We start from the raw sequence: 18,324 nt of genomic DNA, 5'->3' as shown, positions 1-18,324 counted from the left end.
CTTGCTGTCACACGGTTGTTTTTATTTCCATTTGGGGAAGAGGAAGGCCAGCGGGGCACGTTCCCCGTAAAGCAATATTTTCTCATCACATGCCAAAAAAAAAAAAAAATTGCAGCCAAGGAGCCCAGTGCTCCCCGTCCCCCGCCCCTGCCTGGGCAAATGGCCCTGCAAAACTTCAGGCACTACTTGACTCTTTCTCTACGGCAATATCTCTCCCGTGGCCTCCGCAGAGCCACACCATTGTTTTTTTTATTACTATTAGCCATTTAAAAAAAATGAGGAATAAAAGGATATTTAATGAGCCACCCCAGCAGGCATGTGTGTGCTTTGTTTAGCGTCCAGGGATGGAGGAGCCCCCACAGGGCTCCTGCCCTTCAGGGTCTCAGCCCGTGCTCCCTCCGCTCCAGGGGCAGAGGAAAGGGGGGGCTGAGGAGAGCCCAGCCCAGCCCCCTTTTGGGGAGGCTCAGGCTGCTTTTGGGCAAACCCCGCTCCCGCAGAAGGTAAGTTTTTTCAGGGCACAAGCAAAGTGGCTCCGGGAAGGTGCCCCAGGAGCTGAGGAGGCCCAGGCTCCTGCCTGAGAGGCTGGGACCAGAGGCGGCCCTCGCCATGGCTGCTTCTGGAGCTCCTGGTGCCGATGGCAGCCCCGGGTGCTCTGCCAGCAGCCACCGCCGCATGGGGACACGGTGCCACTCTGGGGTGACTCCCGTCCTGGGCAGGCCTGGGACGTGAGGGGCTGGGGGGGGCAGAGCCCCTCAGCCCAGACCAGCAGCCCCAGCCAAGGCAGGAGCCCCCGGCCCAGGGCTCTGCCCCCTCCACCGCCCCCTGGTCGGGCAGGAGCAGAGGCAGGAGCTCAGCCACGACCCTCCCTCCCACAGCGCAGTGTGTCGGGGCAGCGCTGACCCCACGCGCCCAATGGGCTTCCCCGGTCTCAGCTCCTCACCTCGCCGTGATGGCCGAGGGTTCCAGCAGCCACCAGCCCCTCCTCAGAGCAGAGACTTTAATTAAAAGGTGACTAAAAAAGAGAGGCCCCGATGCACCGGGTTGTTTTGGTATAAAACGCCAAGGTCAGCAGCTCCAGTGCCAGCACAGTCTGTGTCCCCTGGTCCCGGGGCACTGCAGGGGTGTCCTCTCTGCCGGGGGGGAGGACAGGCCAGCCCGAGCCCCCCTGCTAAGCGCTGCAGGAGGGGTGAGTCCCTCCCCAGTCAGTCGGGGCCGCTCCCGGTGGCAGGGGGATCCCCGGGGTGGCGCCGGCGCGGCCTCACCGCAAGCTGCTGCTGCTGCTGGCCTGGGAGCTGCCCACCCCCGGGTGCTCCGGGCTGTGCCGGTTCTGCAGAGGAAGGACAGACAGACACGTATCCTGTGAGACCGCAGCTCCACAGCAGCTTCCCCGGGGAGTGGGGCCCTGCCCTGGGCCAAACTCACTGCCAGACGCCCCCCGGGGTGGGCACGGGCTGGGAGTCAGACCCCGGCTCTCCCCACCCACCTTCTTTTTCTTCTTCTCTTTCTTCTTCCTCTTCCGTTCTGGATCCTCCTCTTTTTTCTTCTTTTTCTTCTTGTGGTCGGAGTCCGAGGGGGTTTCTGAAGAAACAAGAGCACTGGGGGAGCTGGGCAGCCCCCGGGGCTGGGCGGGGGAGGGGGCGGCTGCGGCAGCGAGGCGCAGCTCCTTACCTGGGGGGACAGGATCCTGGGTGCGGCTCTGCTTGTGCTTGTGCTTGTTCTTCTTCTTGGGTGGCTGGATGTGCATCAGGCGGCACTGCTCGGGCAGCTGGGGAGGGGAGATGGGGCTGGTCAGGCCGGGCCGGGCGCCTCCCATCCCGAGCGGCCGCCCCCGGCTCCCGGCCCCAGGCTCACCGGGCCGGCGTGGAGGCGGAAGCCCGTCAGCATGGTGCCGGTGAGGGGGGTGAAGGAGCTGCCGCAGATGGGGGGCTTCTCGATGAGGGAGCGCAGGCTGCTGTTGTCGTGGGAGCCGGGCAGGTCGATCATGCCGGGCAGGTCGGGGAGGAAGTTGCTGAGCTTCTCCTTCACCTTCTTGCCGCAGAACTTGTTGTAGGCGTGCTCCAGGTTGTAGTGCGTGATCAGGTTGGTGCTGCCCGTCAGCTCCATGGTGCCTGCGCCAGCCGCCGCCGCGGGGTGGGAAGGGAAGGGAAGGGATGGGATGGGATGGGATGGGATGGGATGGGATGGGATGGGCGGGATCCCCCCACACCCGCCCCGGGACCCCGACTCCGCATCAGGGACCCCTCCCCGGCGACCCCGTGGTCTCGATCCCCTTCCCCACCCCGGGCACCGGGACCCCCCGCCCCGCGACTCCCCCGGCAACCCCCCGGTCTCGATCCCCCTCCTCACAACGGGCACCGGGACCATCCCCCAATCCCGAGCCCCTGCCCCCCCGGCCCCGCTCCCCGCCCCGGCGGTCCCCCTCCGTCTCGATCCTCTTCCCCTCCCCGAGCACCGGGACCCCCGGCCCGGTCCCCCCAAGGCCCCATTTCCCCCCTCGACCGCGAGCTGCCTGGCCCCGTCCCCCCCGCACGCTCATTGGCCAGACGCGCTGTCAGTCCGCGCCTCCCCGCCCACCACCCTCTCCCCTCATTGGCCCGCCGCACCGCCAGTTACAACCGCGCCGCCGCTCCGCCGCTCCGATTGGCCGAGCGCGGCGCCCGCCCCCCACCCCGCAGCCCCGCCCCGCACCTGGCAGCTCCCTCAGCAGGTAGAAGGGGCCGGCGGTGGCCTTGCGGGCCGCATCCTCGCCCGGCGGCGGCGCGGCGGCGGCGGGGGGCGGCGCGGCTCCCGCGCCCGGAGCCTTGGCGGGCCCGAAGCCCAGGGCGGCGGCGGCGGCGGCAGGCGGCGGCTCGGCCCCGCCGAACAGCGCCGAGAAGTTCTCCATCTTCCCGGCCTGCCCCGCGCGGGGCCGCCCCGCCCCGCTGCGATTGGTCCGGCCCCGCCCAGGCCCCGCCCGCTGCCACCGTTGCTAAGGGAGACTCTGGCCCGGCCTCTGATTGGCGGCTTCTCTCCTCCCCCCTGCATTGGTCCGCAGCGGTGTGGGACGCCCTTGACGGCGCCGCTCGCTATTGGTCAGTGGGGGAGGAGTCCCGCCCCCTGTGGAGGAGCGGCCGCGCGCGGAGGGAAGATGGCGGTGTTGGCACCGCTGCTGGCGCTGTTGTACTCGGTGCCGGGGCTGTGCCGCTGGCTGGCGCGGCCCTACTACCCGCTCTCCGCCCTGCTGGCCACCGCCTTCCTGCTCGTCCGCAAGGTCCCGCCGCTCTGCCAGGGGCTGCCCTCGCAGCGGGAGGACGGCAACCCCTGCGACTTCGACTGGGTGAGGCGGCTCGGCCTGGCGCTGCCCCGGCGCGGCCCCGCACCCCCGGCCCCGCATCCCCTGTCGCGGCCCGGGCCCGGCCTCGCGCGACCCGAACCACCCCCGCGCCCCCCGGCAGACCCCGCACCCCCCCGGCTTTCTCCCTCTTCCGGGCCTGGCTCCCCTCCCGCCCCTGCAGCCCGCCGGGCCTGCCGTGTCCCCCCCAGTCCCTGCGCCCCTGGGCCCTGCCCACCTCTGCTCCTGTGCCTCCGGCCCTGCTGAGGGAGGGGGAAGCCCGGTAGCTGCTGGCGTTGCTCTGCCGGTGCCGTCCCAATGATGAGGGGCTCCCCAGGCACCGGCGAGGATGGGGGGCTGTGCCCGTCATTGCAGGGGCAACCCCTCCTCCTTGCTGTGTCCGCCGCAGAATGCAGGAGGGAAAGGCTCCAGGAGGAGGCAGGGAACTGGCAGGCACCTGGGGCCAGCAGGGCCTGGCACGGCCGCTCGTCCCCGTGCCAGGCTGGGCCAGGAGCAGCCTGACTGCGGGAGGGCAGTACGGCTCCGGCCAGCACTGCATCTCGGCAGCACTGGGTGGCTGCATGGTGCCGGGGGTGCCTCCTGCTCACACCATCTCTCCTGTCCCAGCGGGAAGTGGAGATCCTCATGTTCCTCAGCGCCATCGTGATGATGAAGAACCGACGCTCCAGTGAGTTGGGGCCTGTGCTGTGGGGTGGGCACAGGGGGCTGCTTGTGGTTCCTCCCCCAAGGAGCTGGATGGGTTGGGATCTGAGGACCACATCTGGCCTACCCTCAGGATTCCCTCTCGTCTTCTCAGGGGATCTGGCCTCATCTTCTATTCCTCTCTCCCTTCTCCAGTCACCGTGGAGCAGCACATTGGGAACATCTTCATGTTCAGCAAAGTGGCAAACGCCATCCTCTTCTTCCGCCTCGACATCCGCATGGGCCTGCTCTATCTCACACTCTGCATAGGTGAGGCCTGCCGGGGTGGGGGAAAACTGCAGCACTGGGGGCGGCAGTGCTGCCCCCTTGGTGCAGCTTGGCCTGTCCTCTACCCCACCTGGCTGGAAGGGCCTGAGCCCCCTTCTGCCGTGGGGCTGACCTGTGCAATTCGCTGCTGGAGGCGGCTGCGAGTGTAAGGACTCTCTATGGGCTCAGGGGGCGGCAGTGGGCCAGGTGGGGCTCAGGAAGCGCCTTGAGGGGCAAGTCTGCCTGCCGCAGGGCTCGCTCTGCCTTGGTTGCCCCCAGACGGCTCTGGGGCAGGAGGGGCCTGATCCCAGACCCATCCTGGGCGCTGTGGAGGCACGGAAGCCTCAGGGGCACTGTCGTTGCAGTGTTCCTGATGACCTGCAAGCCCCCCCTCTACATGGGCCCCGAGTACATCAAGTATTTCAGCGACAAGACCATCGATGTGAGTATCCCCTCCCCAGGGGGGTGCCAGGGGTCTCTGCCTGCCATCCCCCGCTGAGCCCCACACCCCTGCGGCAGGAGGAGCTGGACCGGGACAAACGGGTGACCTGGATCGTCGAGTTCTTTGCCAACTGGTCCAGCGAGTGCCAGTCCTTTGCCCCCATCTTTGCCGACCTCTCTCTCAAGTGAGTGGTGCCCGCCGGGGGCCTCGGTGAGGTGGTCCCGGCCCTGCAGTCACCTGTGACACAGCCGTGTGTCCTCGTCCTCCCCAGGTACAACTGTCCAGGGCTGCACTTCGGGAAGGTGGACGTCGGCCGGTACACGGATGTCAGCACCAGGTCTGGGGGAAGACAGCCTGGGCAGCAGGGCCTGTCCCAGGGCAGAGCCCCCGGGAGCTCCCGCACCCCCTCCAGCTGCCGGGGGTCACCATTGGCCTCTCCCCCTCCTGCTGCAGGTACAAGGTCAGCACCTCGCCCCTCACCAAGCAGCTGCCCACCCTCATCCTCTTCCAGGGCGGGACAGAGACCATGCGCCGGCCCCAGATTGACAAGAAGGGACGGGCTGTGTCCTGGACTTTCTCCGAGGTGGGTGGGACTCGCCCCGGGGCAGGAGGGGGCTCGGCACCCAGCCGGTGCCCTGGGAAGGTGGGGTCGGGGGTGCTGACACTGCCTCTGGTCCGCAGGAGAACGTGATCCGTGAGTTCAACCTGAACGAGCTCTACCAGAAGGCCAAGAAGCAGTCGAAGCCGCGGGAGGAGGGGCCCGAGGAGCCCCCTGGGGCGCAGGCCGCCGCCGGGCACCCCGACGGGGAGACCAAGAAGGACAAGTAGAAGCTGCCCCAGGCCATCATCCATCGCACCTCACCCCGCCCCGGGCACCGTCCCTGGGGGCCGCCCCGCCCTGCCTGGGGCCCGGCCCAGCCCCGGCCCCGTGGGGAGCCCCGGCGCGGGCGGGGCCCGGTAGGGCCGTAGGACAGACCCGGCCCCGCCGCGGGTAACGCTCATCCTCATCGCTGACAATAAACGGACCCTGACCCTGACCCCGACCCCGACCCCGACCCTGACCCGCCGGGGGGCGGGGCCGCTGGGGAGGGAGTTTGGGAGGACGCCGCGCTCTGATTGGCGGGCGGGGCGGGGCGGGGCCAGGCAGCGGCTGGCGCGCGAGCGGAACCACCGCGGCTGCCGGGGGGGGGAGGTCTGTCCGGTACCGCGGCCCGGCCCGGCCCGGCCCGCCACCGCCGACCCGGGAAGAGGGCGAGCGGGTCCCGGGGAGGGGAAAGGTGGGGGGGCGGCTCGGTGCCCTGGCCCGCGGGCGCCGGAGCGCCGTTCAGCCCGACCGACACACACACACCACACCCCGTGCGCCCCCCCGAGTGGCGGCGGCCAGCGCGGCGCCCTGCGATCGCGGCACGTGGTCGGCGCGGCGCGGCAGGTAGGAGGTGGTGCGGCTACACCGGGACCCGCAGCACCCCCACCCCACCGGCCCGGTCCCTCCCTCTCCCCGCGGCGGGACACCCAGAACTCCCCCCCTCCCCGCCCGCTCCCCCAAAGCAGGACCCCGGGGCCCCCGCCCCTGCACCGCGGTAGCATCCCCGGGACCCCAGCGCCGGGACCCCCCCTTCCCGCCCGCTCCCCCAAAGCGGGGTTCTCGGCACCCCCTTCCCGCCCGCTAGGGCAGGATCCCAGCGGGAACACCCCCCCCCCATTGCCTGCCCCCGCGGTCGTGCCCTGGGGACCGGCCCCTTCTGTACCCCTCCCAAAGCAGGACTACCGTTGGGACCCTCCCTGCCCCCGGTAGCGGATCCCCGGGGTCCCCCCCGCAGGATCCCCATCGCCCGCGGCTCCCCGCAGGATGGCTCCCCGTCGGAGGAAGCGCGGCGCCCCGCGGCCGGCGGCGGCCGAGGCAGCGGAGCCGGCGGAGCCCCCGCCGAAGCGGGCGCACGCCCCGGGCGAGAGCAGCCCGGGGGTCGCTGGCCCCCGCGTCGTCATCGAGCACTGGTGAGCGGCCCCGCGGCCCAGCGCCGCCCCGGTGCCCGGGGGGGTTCCGGGGGGCTCCGGCTGTTAACCCCCCCGTGTCCCCCCAGCAAGAGCTGACGGGTGTTCGGGCGCACGGCGGCGGCGCTGAGCGAGGCCCTGCGCGGGGCCGCCGCCCACCTCCCCGTGGACATCAACCCCCGCCCGCCGCGCAGGAACAGCTTCGAGGTGTCCCTGGTGAAGGAGGACGGCAGCAGTGAGTGCCGGGGCCGGGGGGGCGGCGGGGGGGCTCCCCGGCACCCCTCACCCGTCCCCCGTCTCCTCCCCAGCCGTGGAGCTCTGGAGTGGCATCAGGAAGGGGCCCCCCCGCAAGCTGAAGTTCCCCCAGCCGGAGGCCGTGGTGGAGGCCCTGAAGAGCAGCTTGGCATAGAGACAGCAGCCAGGTGAGCAGGGACAGGGAGGGGATGGGGACGGGACTGCAACAAGGACAGGATGGGGACAGGGCTGAGATGGGAATGGGGACAAGATAGGAATAGGGATGAGGCCAGGGATGGGATGGGGACAGGACAGGAAGAGGCATAGGACAGGTCAGGATGGGGACAGGAGGGGATAGGGACAGGACTGCAACAGGGACAGGACGGGACAGAGCTGAGATGAGGATGGGATGGGGACAGGGGCTGCATGGGGACAGGGATGGGATGGGACAGGACAAGATGGGAATGGGACAGGTCGGGAACAGGGCTGGGATGGAGACAGGGATGAGACAGGGACAGGACGAGGCCAGGGATGGGATATGGACAGAGATGGGATGATGGGGACACGATGGTAGGGATGGGACAGGGATGGGATGGAGGCAGGGACACAGACCCCACCCTGACTGCCCTCAACCCCCAGCCAGACCAGGACCGGCATCTGTGGCATGAGCGTCCATGAAGAGGCGAGACGAAGTGGGGGGCACCCGCCAGCCCCAGTCCCGTCTCCGATGCTGCAGCTCCGCCACAGGCAGCCGCCACTGGCCCCCCCTTGTTCCCCCACACCCCTCCTTGTCCCCCTGCTGTTCCCCAATAAAGCTTGGCAGCCCCATGGTGCAGCTCTGCCAGCTCCAACACTTTATTTCAGTGCCACGCAGCCCCTTCGCCGGGGGGGCCTCCCTGCCTGAACTGCAAGTGTAGGGGGGGGAGGGCACAGCCCCCCTAGGCAAGGACATCCACCTCCTCATCCGACCCGGAGGAGGGACAGGGCCAGACACAGCAGATGCCGGGGGGCAGGCATGGTTCCTCCATCCCCACGTCCACCTCCTCCTCCTCAGGGTCACGCAGGGGCTCCCCCAGCAGCACCGCCTGCCCACAGCCCTGCTGGGGTGGGGTGGGCACCTGGCCCTGCTTCCTCCAGGGGGGCTGCTGGGGTGGGCAGCGCCTGCCCACCCGCCCCACTGCACCCAGGTCTGGTGGGGGCCGCAGTTCTGCCGCCCCCACGTCACCCACGGCCAAGGCAGCGGGGGGCTGCCTCTCCCGCACCACCTCCCAGCACCCCCCACTCTCCACCTTCCGCAGCTTCACCCGCCCCACGGGGCCAGGGCTGGGGTCCAAGGTCCCTGGAGAGCACGGCCGCCCCTGCAGGGGGACACCAGCACTCCCAGGGGCACTGCTGGCACTGCCGGGCTCAGCCTTGGCACCCACCCCCATGGGGGAGCTGTGCCGGGAGGGTTGCAGGCAGGAGCGATCGAGCTGCCGCTGGGGCCCTGGCCTCACCAGGCGCCCCCCCCGCAGCTGCAGTGACTCCAGCTCAGTGACACGGAGGTGGCGGGCGGCTGCCAGCACCTCCTGCACCTCCTCGCGCGTAGCCTCCAGCTCGGCCGTGTAGAGGAACCGCACCAGCTTGCGCAGTGCCTCGATCTTCAGCCCCCCCAGCTCCAGCACCACCCTGCCACCCTGGGGGGGCAGCTCCCGGCGCAGCTGCTCCATGAAGAAGGGGCTGCAGACAGAGAGGAGGCAGCAGTGGGCCACCACCGCCTCACCTGCAATGCAACAGCGCCTGTCACCACCCTGCCGCCCCCCCTGCTCTCCCTGATTTCCCCTGGGGGGTGGCAGGGACCCTGAGGGCGCCAGCACCTCCGTAGCCATGCTGCCCGCTCACCTTCAGCCTGCAGGACCACGTCACAGAAGACGTCGTCTCGCTGCTGCTGCTGGTGGAGCTGCTGGAAGGCAGTGCGAAGCAGGCGGGTGCTGCGGTAAAGCAGCCTGGGGGCAGCTGGCGGAGAGCCCATGGGCACCCTGCAGAGACAGCACGGCGCTGGGGTCACGGGGACTGCACCCGCCTCCCCGTCTCAGACCGGGCTGAACGGTTTGGACACAGTGGGGCCAGCGCAGGTGCAGGCACGTTTTGCACCACCCCTGAAGCCATGCGGTGGTCCCCACGGCTCACAGCCACTGCACAGAGCCTCGCGTGTCTGTGCAATGGCTCACGCAGCCATGGGACAGCTATGCTACAGCCACAGCCGTGCAACAGCCGTGAGACATCCATGTCACAGACATGCCATGATGATGGCCGTGCCACAGCCACGGTGACAGCCGTGCGCGCCCCTGGGCTGCCTGCGTGTCCATCCGCTGACCCTGCAACCCCCCGTGCAGGCCCGGTCGCCCGTGCAGCGGCCAGGCCGAGCTCCACCGGGCCTCGCAGCGGCCCCGCCTCTCCCCGGGGCTCCGCTCGGCCACCAGAGGGCGCTGGCCACGGCGATTTTGGGGGGAAAACAGGCGGGTTTGGAGCCGGCCGTCGGCCCCTCCGCCTGCCTACAGCCTGAGGCGCGGCCGCAGCCCCCCGTCCCGGCCCCTCGGCCCCCGTCCCGGGCCCGCCCCGTACCTGCCGCCGGGGGACGGGACCGGGACCGGGACCGGGACCGGGACCGGGACCGGGACCGGGGCGGCCGCGCTCACTCCTCGCGCCACGCGCACGCCTCGCGCCCGCCGCCTCGCGTGTCCCCGCGCCTCGCCCCGCCCAGCGGCAGCCCCGCCATTGGCCCATCCTGCCGGTCAATCGCACCAGCCAGCCAATGGAGACGCGGCAGCGGCTGTGGCGGGAAGGACGCGAGGGCGGGGCGCGGGCTGAGAGGGGCTCGGACGCCATGACAGGGCGGTGGCGAGGGGGGGCCGGGGCTGCGGGGGCGGGCGCGGGGTCGGGGGAGTGCCCATTGCAGGCCTCCGCCGACATGGCCTCCCCGCTGTGACCCTGGACGTTTCCCTTGGCCTTCCTCTGGCGGTGATGCCGACAGCAGGAGTCTGAAGGCAAGTGCTGGTGTTCTATCGCTAAGTGGTGTCCTACGTGGTTCTGCTCAACACAGCCCCTGGGCCTCGGAGTGTGGAAGGCGGCAGGCAGCAAGACCGAGCCCCTGTGCCCACAGGGGTGCAGGGAGGTGAGGAGGGGACGGCCGCCCTGCCCCGGCCTTTGCCCCGCTCCCACAGGGCATGGACAGGCCGTAATCTGAGGAACGAGCTCTGTGCCACTCCTGGTCACCGTCCCTATGGCACTGAAGCACACAAAAATAACTGGGGAGCATGCTGTCTGCCAAGCAGCGCTTCTTGGCAGGATGGCACTGGAGTTCATTAGTACAGAGCCCTGTGCTGGGCCTTGTTTTGGATTTTCAAAATCTACTGTGGCCTTGTGTGTGAGAAATGGTGTTTTCGTGGCTCGCTGACGCCTCTCTTGGGAGGCGCGGGTGACACAGACAGCGGGCAGAAAGGGGAAGATTGATGGTGGGTATTTTGGAAGCCATCCTTCATGCAAACGATGCTGCCTACTTAGTCTGAAAGTATTTTGTCATTTTATAAAGCATCCATTGTAAAAACATCTGCGTCAGTCACTCCACACACACGAACAACAATTATAATAATCCCAGCCCGATTGCCCGGAGATATTAGCCGTTCTTACAAACATCCAAAGTGGGTGGAAATTTCAAGAGCTGCAGAAGAATAGGAGTCTAAATGACGCCGTAGATTTTAAACCTACAAAGTTTTCAAATGCAGTATCATCCCCTGCTATTTTCTGTGGCTTTGCAGATGGATTTTCATCTGGTTTGACATGTGAGGGTGTTGGGGTTTTTTTTTTCTACATTTTTGCTGCATGCAAGACACAAACCAAGGAAGAAAGTGCCTGATGATGGGCCCAGGCCAGCGGCCGCTGAGGTTAGTGGCAGTCTTTCCACTGACCTCGGGTGGCTTGCAGCCCAACCGTAAATACTGAGGGATACAGCAAAACACGTAATTTTGTATCAAAGTGCTATCATATGCTCTTAAAAATAGAAGAAAAATAGAGATGTTTCCTCCCCCTCCCCTTGCAATCTTTTGGAATTACAGTGGTCAGAGCTGTCACTTGGAAGGCTTGAATTCACTGGGAGCAGATGGATCCGGACCCTGACAGAGGGCCCTGCCTGATGATTTCAGAGCCTAACTGCTGCTGCCTTGTGCTTTTAAACCCGTCCCCAGCCTGGTGATCTGCCTGCGGCTCCCCGTCGGCCCCTAGTCCCATCCCTGGAACTCTCCCCATGAGACACACTGTCAGAGAATGCCTCCGCAACCCTACAGAAGGGACGTAGCTGGTCCCAGGACATGGCGAGCCGCCTGTGCTTCCCCACCGCGGTGTAATGTTTTGTGTTGTGCCCCAACCATGCTGAGATGGCAGAGGGGGGTTTACTGAGTGGGGATCAGAAGCAAAGCTGAGAGGAAAACCCCTTCCTCTCCATCTGAGGCTGCGGCACCAGTGGAAGCTCTGACGGGGAGCCTGCAAGTGGGGGGACATCAGCAGTGGACACCACTTTCCAGCTGGGTGAGCTGAGTGAGGCAGAGACCTCAAGGGAGAGATGCAGAGCCTGGGTGAAGCAAAATTACGAAATCCCAAGGCGCTGGTATCGAAGGACTTCCTCTCGCCATCAGCAGGTGAGGCAACATCCCAAGTACTGGAGAAGCCCTAATCTTTGGTGCTGGCTTGGGGACAGGGCTCGGTCCTCTCATACAGGCTCAGCCAGTGCCTGTACGGCCCTGCTGCGACAGGAGACGGAAAGGCTGCCCTGGCCTTGCCTGCTTCCCCAAGGGCACCATTTGTCAGGAAAGGAGAAATGCGCGGCGTCTTCTCTCCTCCCTTTCATGTGGCTCGAGAAATCACCTCCAGGCTGGGAGCAGAGGCCGAGGCGTTCGGCTGGTCACCTTGCCCCAGCTGTGGAGGAACGAGCTGCATTTGCTTGTCCACCCCAGCAATGGCCAAGGCATGGCTAGGCTCTTCCCTCCCCTTCACATCCCCATGTGTCCTTCTTCTCACTCCCGAGGCCATCCCAGAGGCAGGGGTAATAAAAGGGTGAGTGACCCGTGTCTGTCCCTGTCCTGGGACACACCCGGGGCCACCGGCGGCTCCTCTGTCCATGGGAGAAGCTGGTAGCTGTGTCCAGGACGAGGGGTGAACACCCACCCTGGTGTTCACAGGGGTTTTGGGGGCCCCGTGGGCTCCTGAGCTGACAGATGACAGGAGGGACAAAGTCCCTCAGCTCCAGAGGCATTATTTAGGCTCATGCTGTGCAAAACAGCTCCCATGCCTCCTCCTGTGAAAGGTCTGAGTCCCCCGTTGCCACACGAGCCTCCCCAACCTACACAAAGTGTTTTTTCAGGTGGAACGTGGCATAGATGCTCCTCTGCCTCATGGTCCACCATGGACAATGGGATCCCGATGTCCTGCAGAGGCGACCCTACAGCCTGGACCAGAGCCACCCCGTGGGCAGCCCAGCGTGTCCCTGACAGTGAGTGGGACCAGCGGCGGCCATGGGAAGGGTGGCAGGTACATTTCCTGCGAGGGCCTGGGGGTGGTGGGGCAGCTGGGGGTCTGCCACCGTGATGGTCTGCCTCTGAGCACTCCCGAGGGCGCTCCGTCCCGGCAGGCTCACAGAGCCACTGTCGGGCAGCGACACACGACCCTGGCCTAGTGCAGGCCCTTTGCTTCGAGGCGGTTTTGGCGCTTCGCAGAGGTGACAGCACTAATCCCCGTCATGCAGAGCCTGCTCCTCCACTGCACCCCCCAGCAGCTGCGGTGCTGCCTCTCCCTCCTCACCAATAGCCTTGTCTGCCCTTAAAATTTACTAGTACATGATCTAGCAATACCAGAAAACACTCCCATTGTAGATACACAAAAGAGGCCTTTTATGAGCGTAACTTTTACTAGTACCCAGAGCCCAATAATCTAAACTGAAAAAAGCACCGACACCCTTTTGCCCCATTGACCCTTCTCTTTAAACATGGACATCTGTATTTACTGCCAGAATTTGCTGGCTAAAAATAACCAACTGTAGCTCTTGCCACCGCACCAGCAAAACATATAAGACTGTGAATCTTTCTGTGCACCTTCAGGTGTGCAGGAGCTGTTCCCTCAGGCACTGCCCCTGCTGTGCTGGGATGGGGCTCAAGCCCCCGTCCTTGGTGGGCAGCTGGGCACAGCCCGGGGTGACTCAGGGGATGCGGAACGTCAGTCGGGGTTTATCTCCTGGTGGGATTCACTGGGGAGGGGAAGGGAAGGAAGCTTAGTCTGGAGGTAGCCTAAGCCTGCACTGGTTATCCAGGCTCCTCTGCAGTTGGTAGGAAGAGAGGCCTCCCCACAGGACAAATGTCTTCCCAGTGTCTCCCCAGCCCTCAAATCAGGTTCTGAGCCGGTTTCTTTAAGAGAAAGGAAATTCTCATCTGTGGTCTCACTTACAGCCATGATTGTTTCCCAGCAATGTCCCCTTTTGCTTTTGTTGCTGCACTGCAGTGCAGGAGCTGCCTGTTTCCCCGTTCTTGTCAAGTACCTCATACTTTGCTGCAGCTGCCGCAGAAGGGAAGGATGAGGGCAGGGTCCGTGGCCGGGAGAAGGATGGAGGTGGAGAGAGGAAGAAGACGACGCTGTAAGTAGTGATAGATCATTGCAGGGCTGGGAGGGAAGGAGATTTCTGTACACGCTTCAGTCATTTGCACATTTGAGCAAAAGTTGTAACAGGAATTAGACAGTCCAAGAGTGCGATGGGATGGAGCCAGGTCAGACACCAAAGGTGAAAGCAGGACAGTTTGCAGGCATGGGAGAGCCCAGGCACAGCAGGAGGCAGGCGGGAGGCAGGTTCCTCGCTTTCCTCTGACCCGGTACCATGCTGAGCATGCGGAGCTGCCAGACATTGTGCCGGGAAGGTGTCAGGGTGGACTGTGCACTTGCTTTATTGCCTGGCATCTTCGAATTCGGGCTGAAAAGCTCCATCAGCCCCAGCTTCCCTCCTCCCCTTTAATGCTGGCGTCCAACGGATGAGTCGTTTCACCCCCATGGTGCCACACTTCCCCTCGTGCTGGGGGAAGACAACAACCTGTCGGGATTCCCATAGGAAAGGGGCTGCGGAAGCGCCTTGTTATTCTGATTTAGAACAATGCAGGCCATCTCTCTGAACCGCCTGCACGGGGCCTGGAGGCAGCAGCCTCCCCTTCCTCCTGCCCCCGCCGCCGAGGAGCACTGGTCTGTCTTGTAAACAAGTCGTCGTGCTCTGTTCCGGTGGTAACTGCATTTTCTGGGCGTCTCATCTGGATAAGGCATCAGCAGCGCTGAAGGATGAAAGGGGATGTGCAAGATGTTATTACACGTAATTGCTGTAAAAGGGCAAATTTCCCCATGCCAGTAACACATCTCTTCCTCCCAGGAAGCAGTGGGATGGACTCCTCCGCCACAGGAGTTATATTCAAACAAGAGCGTGACCTGCTGCGAGGGGAGCTGTGGCCAGAGGATAGGGGTTCAGCCTGCCTTCAAATGTAAGCGTGCGTTACCGGGTGTTCTGGCACAGTTACTGGGTGTACCGGCGCACGGCTGAATCCGGAGCCTGCACTGACGATGCACTGGCAGACCCTGTCCAGCTCCATCCCGCAGCCCTGGGGACAGGAGGCACTTGCCCGGCTTCAAAGGGATCTGACTCCAGCTCCAGCTTGGAGCCAGCAGAGGTGTGTTCCCAACAGCGTGTTTAATCTGTGAGGAAACTAAAGACTTTAAAGGCTGTTAAATTTCTGGGATGATTGCAATAGCAACAGTGCGTCTGCATAGCAGGCACAGCAGAAGGCTGCTCTGGGCTTCCTGCGCCGGTGGCCACTTACCTGTTGTCTGTGTCAGGGGCAGCCATCTGCTGTGCGCCATTCCCAGCCACGCGCAGGGCCATGCCGCCTGCGTCCAACAGGGTTTTACACGCAGGGGATGCCTCAGCACAGTCTGCGCGCCCTGTTCTTGGCCACCCACCTTCCCCAAGGTGGGGCAGGGGGACCGGAGTATTCGGGGGGTGATGGGGAGGGTAAGGAGGCCATGCTCGGAATCCATGTGTGGGCTGAAGTAGTTTGTGAGCTGATGTGGAACAGCTCCATCTGGTGATTCCCCCACACCAGTGCCTGTTTCCTGCTGGTTTCAGCCCTGCTTTGCCGAGGGCCCAGGGTTTGTGCGATCGTGCTGGGCCCACCCATGTCCCACCGACAGCCTGGTGTCCAAACAGCCCGCGCAGGGGCCTGCAAGGGCGTCTGGTGGCAACCGGTGCTGGGATGGAGGAGTAGGGTGTCCCTGATGGATTTTCCCTGAGGGAGAGGTGTCATAAGTCCCTGGGACAGGCAGGCGAGGACTCTCCTTCCCAGAAGGAATTGCAAGAGCACCTCTTCTCCCTCCTTATCCCCAGGACTCGGGGGACGCACCCACCTCCCTCCTTGTGTGGGTGAAGAGGAGGGGACACAGCCGAGGATTATTTGCGATCTGGGAGCAGCTCTTACACAAGGCACAGGGCCGAGAGGGGCCCGGCTCGCTCATTTTGGGTGACAACAAGGGTGAAGGGGTGCGGGGAGAAGGTCTCAGCCCTGTGGGGGGAAGAGGCCAGCTCTCCCCGCTCTTTACAGCCAGCAGGTTGGGTGATCTATTTTACCAGTCAAACATCACAGAGGGTTTGGGGGTCCCACGCCCTGACAGTCTCCTTAAATGTGCCTTTCACATGCACTGAATCCCATTTCTCCTTATTGCACCCTTTTGCGCCACCCTCAGCAAACCCCACCCCGGCTGGGGGATTACCTTCTTCAAACACTCACAGGCTGCTATCACATCGCTCCCGCCTCCTCCTCACCTCGCCAAGCAATGCATGTTTACCCCAAGAATCACCTGTCCCCACCCAAAACCTCCCTCAACTCTTTCCCTATTGTCATTATCTTACTAATGGTTTGGCAATCGGGAGCGGGCAGGATCCTCCCTGGTGCCTGGATCACGCAGCCCAGGGGACGAGGCAGAAAGGTGTCACCTTTGGGGGACCCACATCCGCACCTCACCGAGCGTGGGACGGGGCAGGCTCTGCGTCACGCCCTCGCCCCCCTGGGGCAGGGGGATCCTCCAGCACTGAGGTTCAGCTGCCAGAGTGCTCATGGCAGCCTCCCCCCGAGCTCGGCTCCCACCCCATGCCGTGGAGCAGCAGCGGCTGGGACATGATGCCGCTCCTTTGCAGAGTGCTGCTCATTCTGGAGTTACATTCCTCTGGCTGGATTAGTTGCAATTATTAAACCTCCCGTTTAAATTTCCCGTCTGTATAGTTTTCTGCACCTCCCCAGGTCCCCTTCTACTGTTTCTCCGTGCCGGGGAAACAGCGGGGACGGCAGCACCGTTCGCTTTGTGCTGTGGAAGTTGTGCACAGCACGATGCTGTGGCGGGTTGTGTTGGCGAAAGGCACCATTAATGCCACGCTGACCCCCCGCACCTTCCCCACCACAGCCCCCACCACGCCTTCCCCACCGCCCCCCCTGGCTCGTCTTATCCGTGCCTCCACGCCACTCATCCCAGACCTTCCCTGTTCACTGCCCACGCGGCCTTGGCCACACAAGGGGCTTCCCAAAACGGGCCACGCTCCCTTCAGTGGGGCCGTCAGGTCCCCCCACTAGACCGACTGGCAGCATGCTTGTCCCTGGCCACCAGCTGTGTCCCTCCACCCGTGGCCTCGGGTGAAGGAGCCCATGGGACAGGATCCTGCTGGGCTGAGCTCCTGGATGGGGGGCTCACGGTGCTCCCCCAGGCTGAGTGCTGGTCAGGCCCCAGCCAGCACCAGCTCCCTGGAGCCAGAGGGGTGAGGGTGGGCCCTGGGGGGGTCTTCAGCCTGACTCCCACCGCATCCTACTTCTGGGCAAATTCCACCCTGGATGGGGTCTCTCATCTCCCCCTGCTCCGGCGGGACAGGCTGGGAGGGGGCTCTGTGCTGGGGGGGGCTGGGCTGTCCCCGAGGAGCACCTCATCCCCCGGACAGCTCCACTCCCCGGAGGGGGGTCCCGCCGAGGGTGGACCCCCGCCTGGGGGACACGCACCCCCTGGGGCAGGTCCCATGGGGGACAGACCCCACGAGGACGGACCCCAAGCGGGACAGACCCCACGGGGGGACAAACTTCACCGGGACTGACCCCACCGGGACCGACTCTCTCTGCTGTGCCCCGCCCCGCCCCGGTCCGGTCCCGTCCCGTCCCGTCCCGCCCCCCGGTGCCCATTGGCGCGCCGCTCTGCGCCCGCCATTGGCGCAGGCCGCGCTGACGCCAGTGGGCGGAACCCGGCCCCGCCTCGCCCCGCCCCCCGCCCCGCCGGAGCAACTTCCATTTTAGGTGCGGGAGCGCGCGGGGCGCACGGCGCGGCCCGACCGACCGCGGACTCTCCGGCCGCCCGCCCGACCGGTACCACCGCCCGCCCGGCCCCCGGCACCGCCCTCCCCGCGCCGCCGCACGCCCTCCCCGCCTCGCCTCGCCGCCGCGGAGGGTCACCGCGGAGCGGGCCGGGCGGCTGCGCCGCCACCGCGGGGCGGGACCGCCCCCCCCACGCCCGCCGCCGAGGAGCCCGGCCACGGTGAGTCCCGCGCTTGGCGTCCTCGCCGCCGCGCGCCCGGGGGAGGGAAGGGGAGGGGGGCGGCATGCAGCTGGTGCGGGCCGGCGCCTGCCGGGCGCCGCACGCCCCCGCGGCGGGAGGGGGCGGCCCGGCCCTCGCCCTCCCCGCGGCCCTCCGCCGGGGCCGGCGCCCGGCCGCGCTCTCCGGTCGGTGCCGGGCCCCCGGACGCCGGTCGGTGCCCGGGAGGCCGGTGCCAGGCGGAGCCGCGCCCCGCGGGACGGGCCGGGGTGGCGGGGCCCGGCGCTGGCGGGGCTCGGCCCGCGGGGAGCGACACAAAGGCGGCCGGGCGGCCGTCCCGCTCCCTCCCCCCGGTGCCGGCCCGCCGCCGCTCGCCCTGCCCCGAACAAAGGCCGCCCGTGTGCCAGCTCCCCGCGGCCGGCACCGGCGGGGCCCCCCCCGCGCCCCTCCTTGCCGCGGGGCGGGGGCGGGCTCGGTCCCTGCCGGGGCTCGGCTCCGGCTCTGGCCACTACCTCAGCCATGGGGCGGCCCGGGGAGCCCAGTCCCGGCCGCCCGGGCTCGCCCCTGCCCGGCTGAGGACGGGCTCGTCCCCGGTGTCCTACCCGCCTTTGTTCTGTCGGGGCCGGCGTGCCCGGGGGGGTCCGGCGCGGGGGCGGCGGGACCCGAGCCCAGGAGCGCCCGGCCGCAGCTCGGGGCTGACACCGCGGCGCTGGGGGGAGGCCGATTCCGGGGCGCGGGGCTCGGCCGCCCTCGGCTCCCC

General features: G+C 66.3%; 5 protein-coding genes across 13 annotated transcripts in view; 3 read left to right on the top strand and 2 right to left on the bottom strand.

Annotated features, from left to right (window-relative positions):
- Positions 1-980: 980 nt before the first annotated feature.
- On the bottom strand, positions 981-3,118 carry MED19 (mediator complex subunit 19). The gene is made up of 5 exons (XM_063331453.1): positions 2,689-3,118; positions 1,852-2,108; positions 1,669-1,765; positions 1,484-1,578; positions 981-1,327 (listed from the first exon to the last, which is right to left on the bottom strand). The coding sequence occupies exons 1-5, from the start codon at positions 2,882-2,884 to the stop codon at positions 1,259-1,261; spliced, it is 714 nt and encodes a 237-aa protein (XP_063187523.1). The 5' UTR covers positions 2,885-3,118; the 3' UTR covers positions 981-1,258.
- TMX2 (thioredoxin related transmembrane protein 2) lies at positions 3,068-5,758 on the top strand. The gene is made up of 8 exons (XM_063331452.1): positions 3,068-3,316; positions 3,938-3,998; positions 4,169-4,282; positions 4,645-4,721; positions 4,799-4,905; positions 4,993-5,058; positions 5,175-5,304; positions 5,403-5,758. Exons 1-8 carry the CDS (start codon positions 3,128-3,130, stop codon positions 5,547-5,549), a joined length of 891 nt encoding a protein of 296 aa, XP_063187522.1. The 5' UTR covers positions 3,068-3,127; the 3' UTR covers positions 5,550-5,758.
- A 139-nt stretch (positions 5,759-5,897) lies between these two features.
- Positions 5,898-7,782, top strand: SELENOH (selenoprotein H). Of its 3 annotated transcripts, none has more exons than XM_063331455.1 (5): positions 5,898-6,150; positions 6,570-6,716; positions 6,803-6,948; positions 7,022-7,135; positions 7,591-7,782. In XM_063331455.1, the coding sequence occupies exons 2-4, from the start codon at positions 6,571-6,573 to the stop codon at positions 7,120-7,122; spliced, it is 393 nt and encodes a 130-aa protein (XP_063187525.1). In that variant the 5' UTR covers positions 5,898-6,150; position 6,570; the 3' UTR covers positions 7,123-7,135; positions 7,591-7,782. The 3 variants fall into 3 exon arrangements, with proteins under 3 accessions (XP_063187525.1, XP_063187524.1, XP_063187526.1); XM_063331454.1 differs by having other exon boundaries at positions 7,587-7,782; XM_063331456.1 differs by having other exon boundaries at positions 6,542-6,716; positions 7,587-7,782.
- Positions 7,783-7,794: 12 nt separating this feature from the next.
- Positions 7,795-9,670, bottom strand: BTBD18 (BTB domain containing 18). Its single transcript, XM_063331451.1, has 3 exons — positions 9,552-9,670; positions 8,829-8,965; positions 7,795-8,709 (listed from the first exon to the last, which is right to left on the bottom strand). The coding sequence occupies exons 2-3, from the start codon at positions 8,956-8,958 to the stop codon at positions 7,886-7,888; spliced, it is 954 nt and encodes a 317-aa protein (XP_063187521.1). The 5' UTR covers positions 8,959-8,965; positions 9,552-9,670; the 3' UTR covers positions 7,795-7,885.
- A 7,639-nt stretch (positions 9,671-17,309) lies between these two features.
- CTNND1 (catenin delta 1) overlaps positions 17,310-18,324 on the top strand; it is a 30,967-nt gene continuing 29,952 nt past the window's right edge. For 6 of the 7 annotated variants that reach the window (XM_063331682.1, XM_063331684.1, XM_063331683.1 and 3 more), the window contains exon 1: positions 17,429-17,567. The gene's annotated coding sequence lies outside the window, so the exon portion shown is untranslated. Of the gene's footprint in view, positions 17,568-18,324 lie in introns of all 7 variants that reach the window. The other variant, XM_063331685.1, reaches the window with a different exon arrangement.

This window comes from Chroicocephalus ridibundus, chromosome 4, assembly GCF_963924245.1.
Source record: "Chroicocephalus ridibundus chromosome 4, bChrRid1.1, whole genome shotgun sequence".
In the NCBI taxonomy this organism is placed as follows: Eukaryota; Metazoa; Chordata; class Aves; order Charadriiformes; family Laridae; genus Chroicocephalus; species Chroicocephalus ridibundus.
Note: the sequence above shows the minus strand (reverse complement) of the source record. Positions and strands in the feature narration are given on the sequence as shown.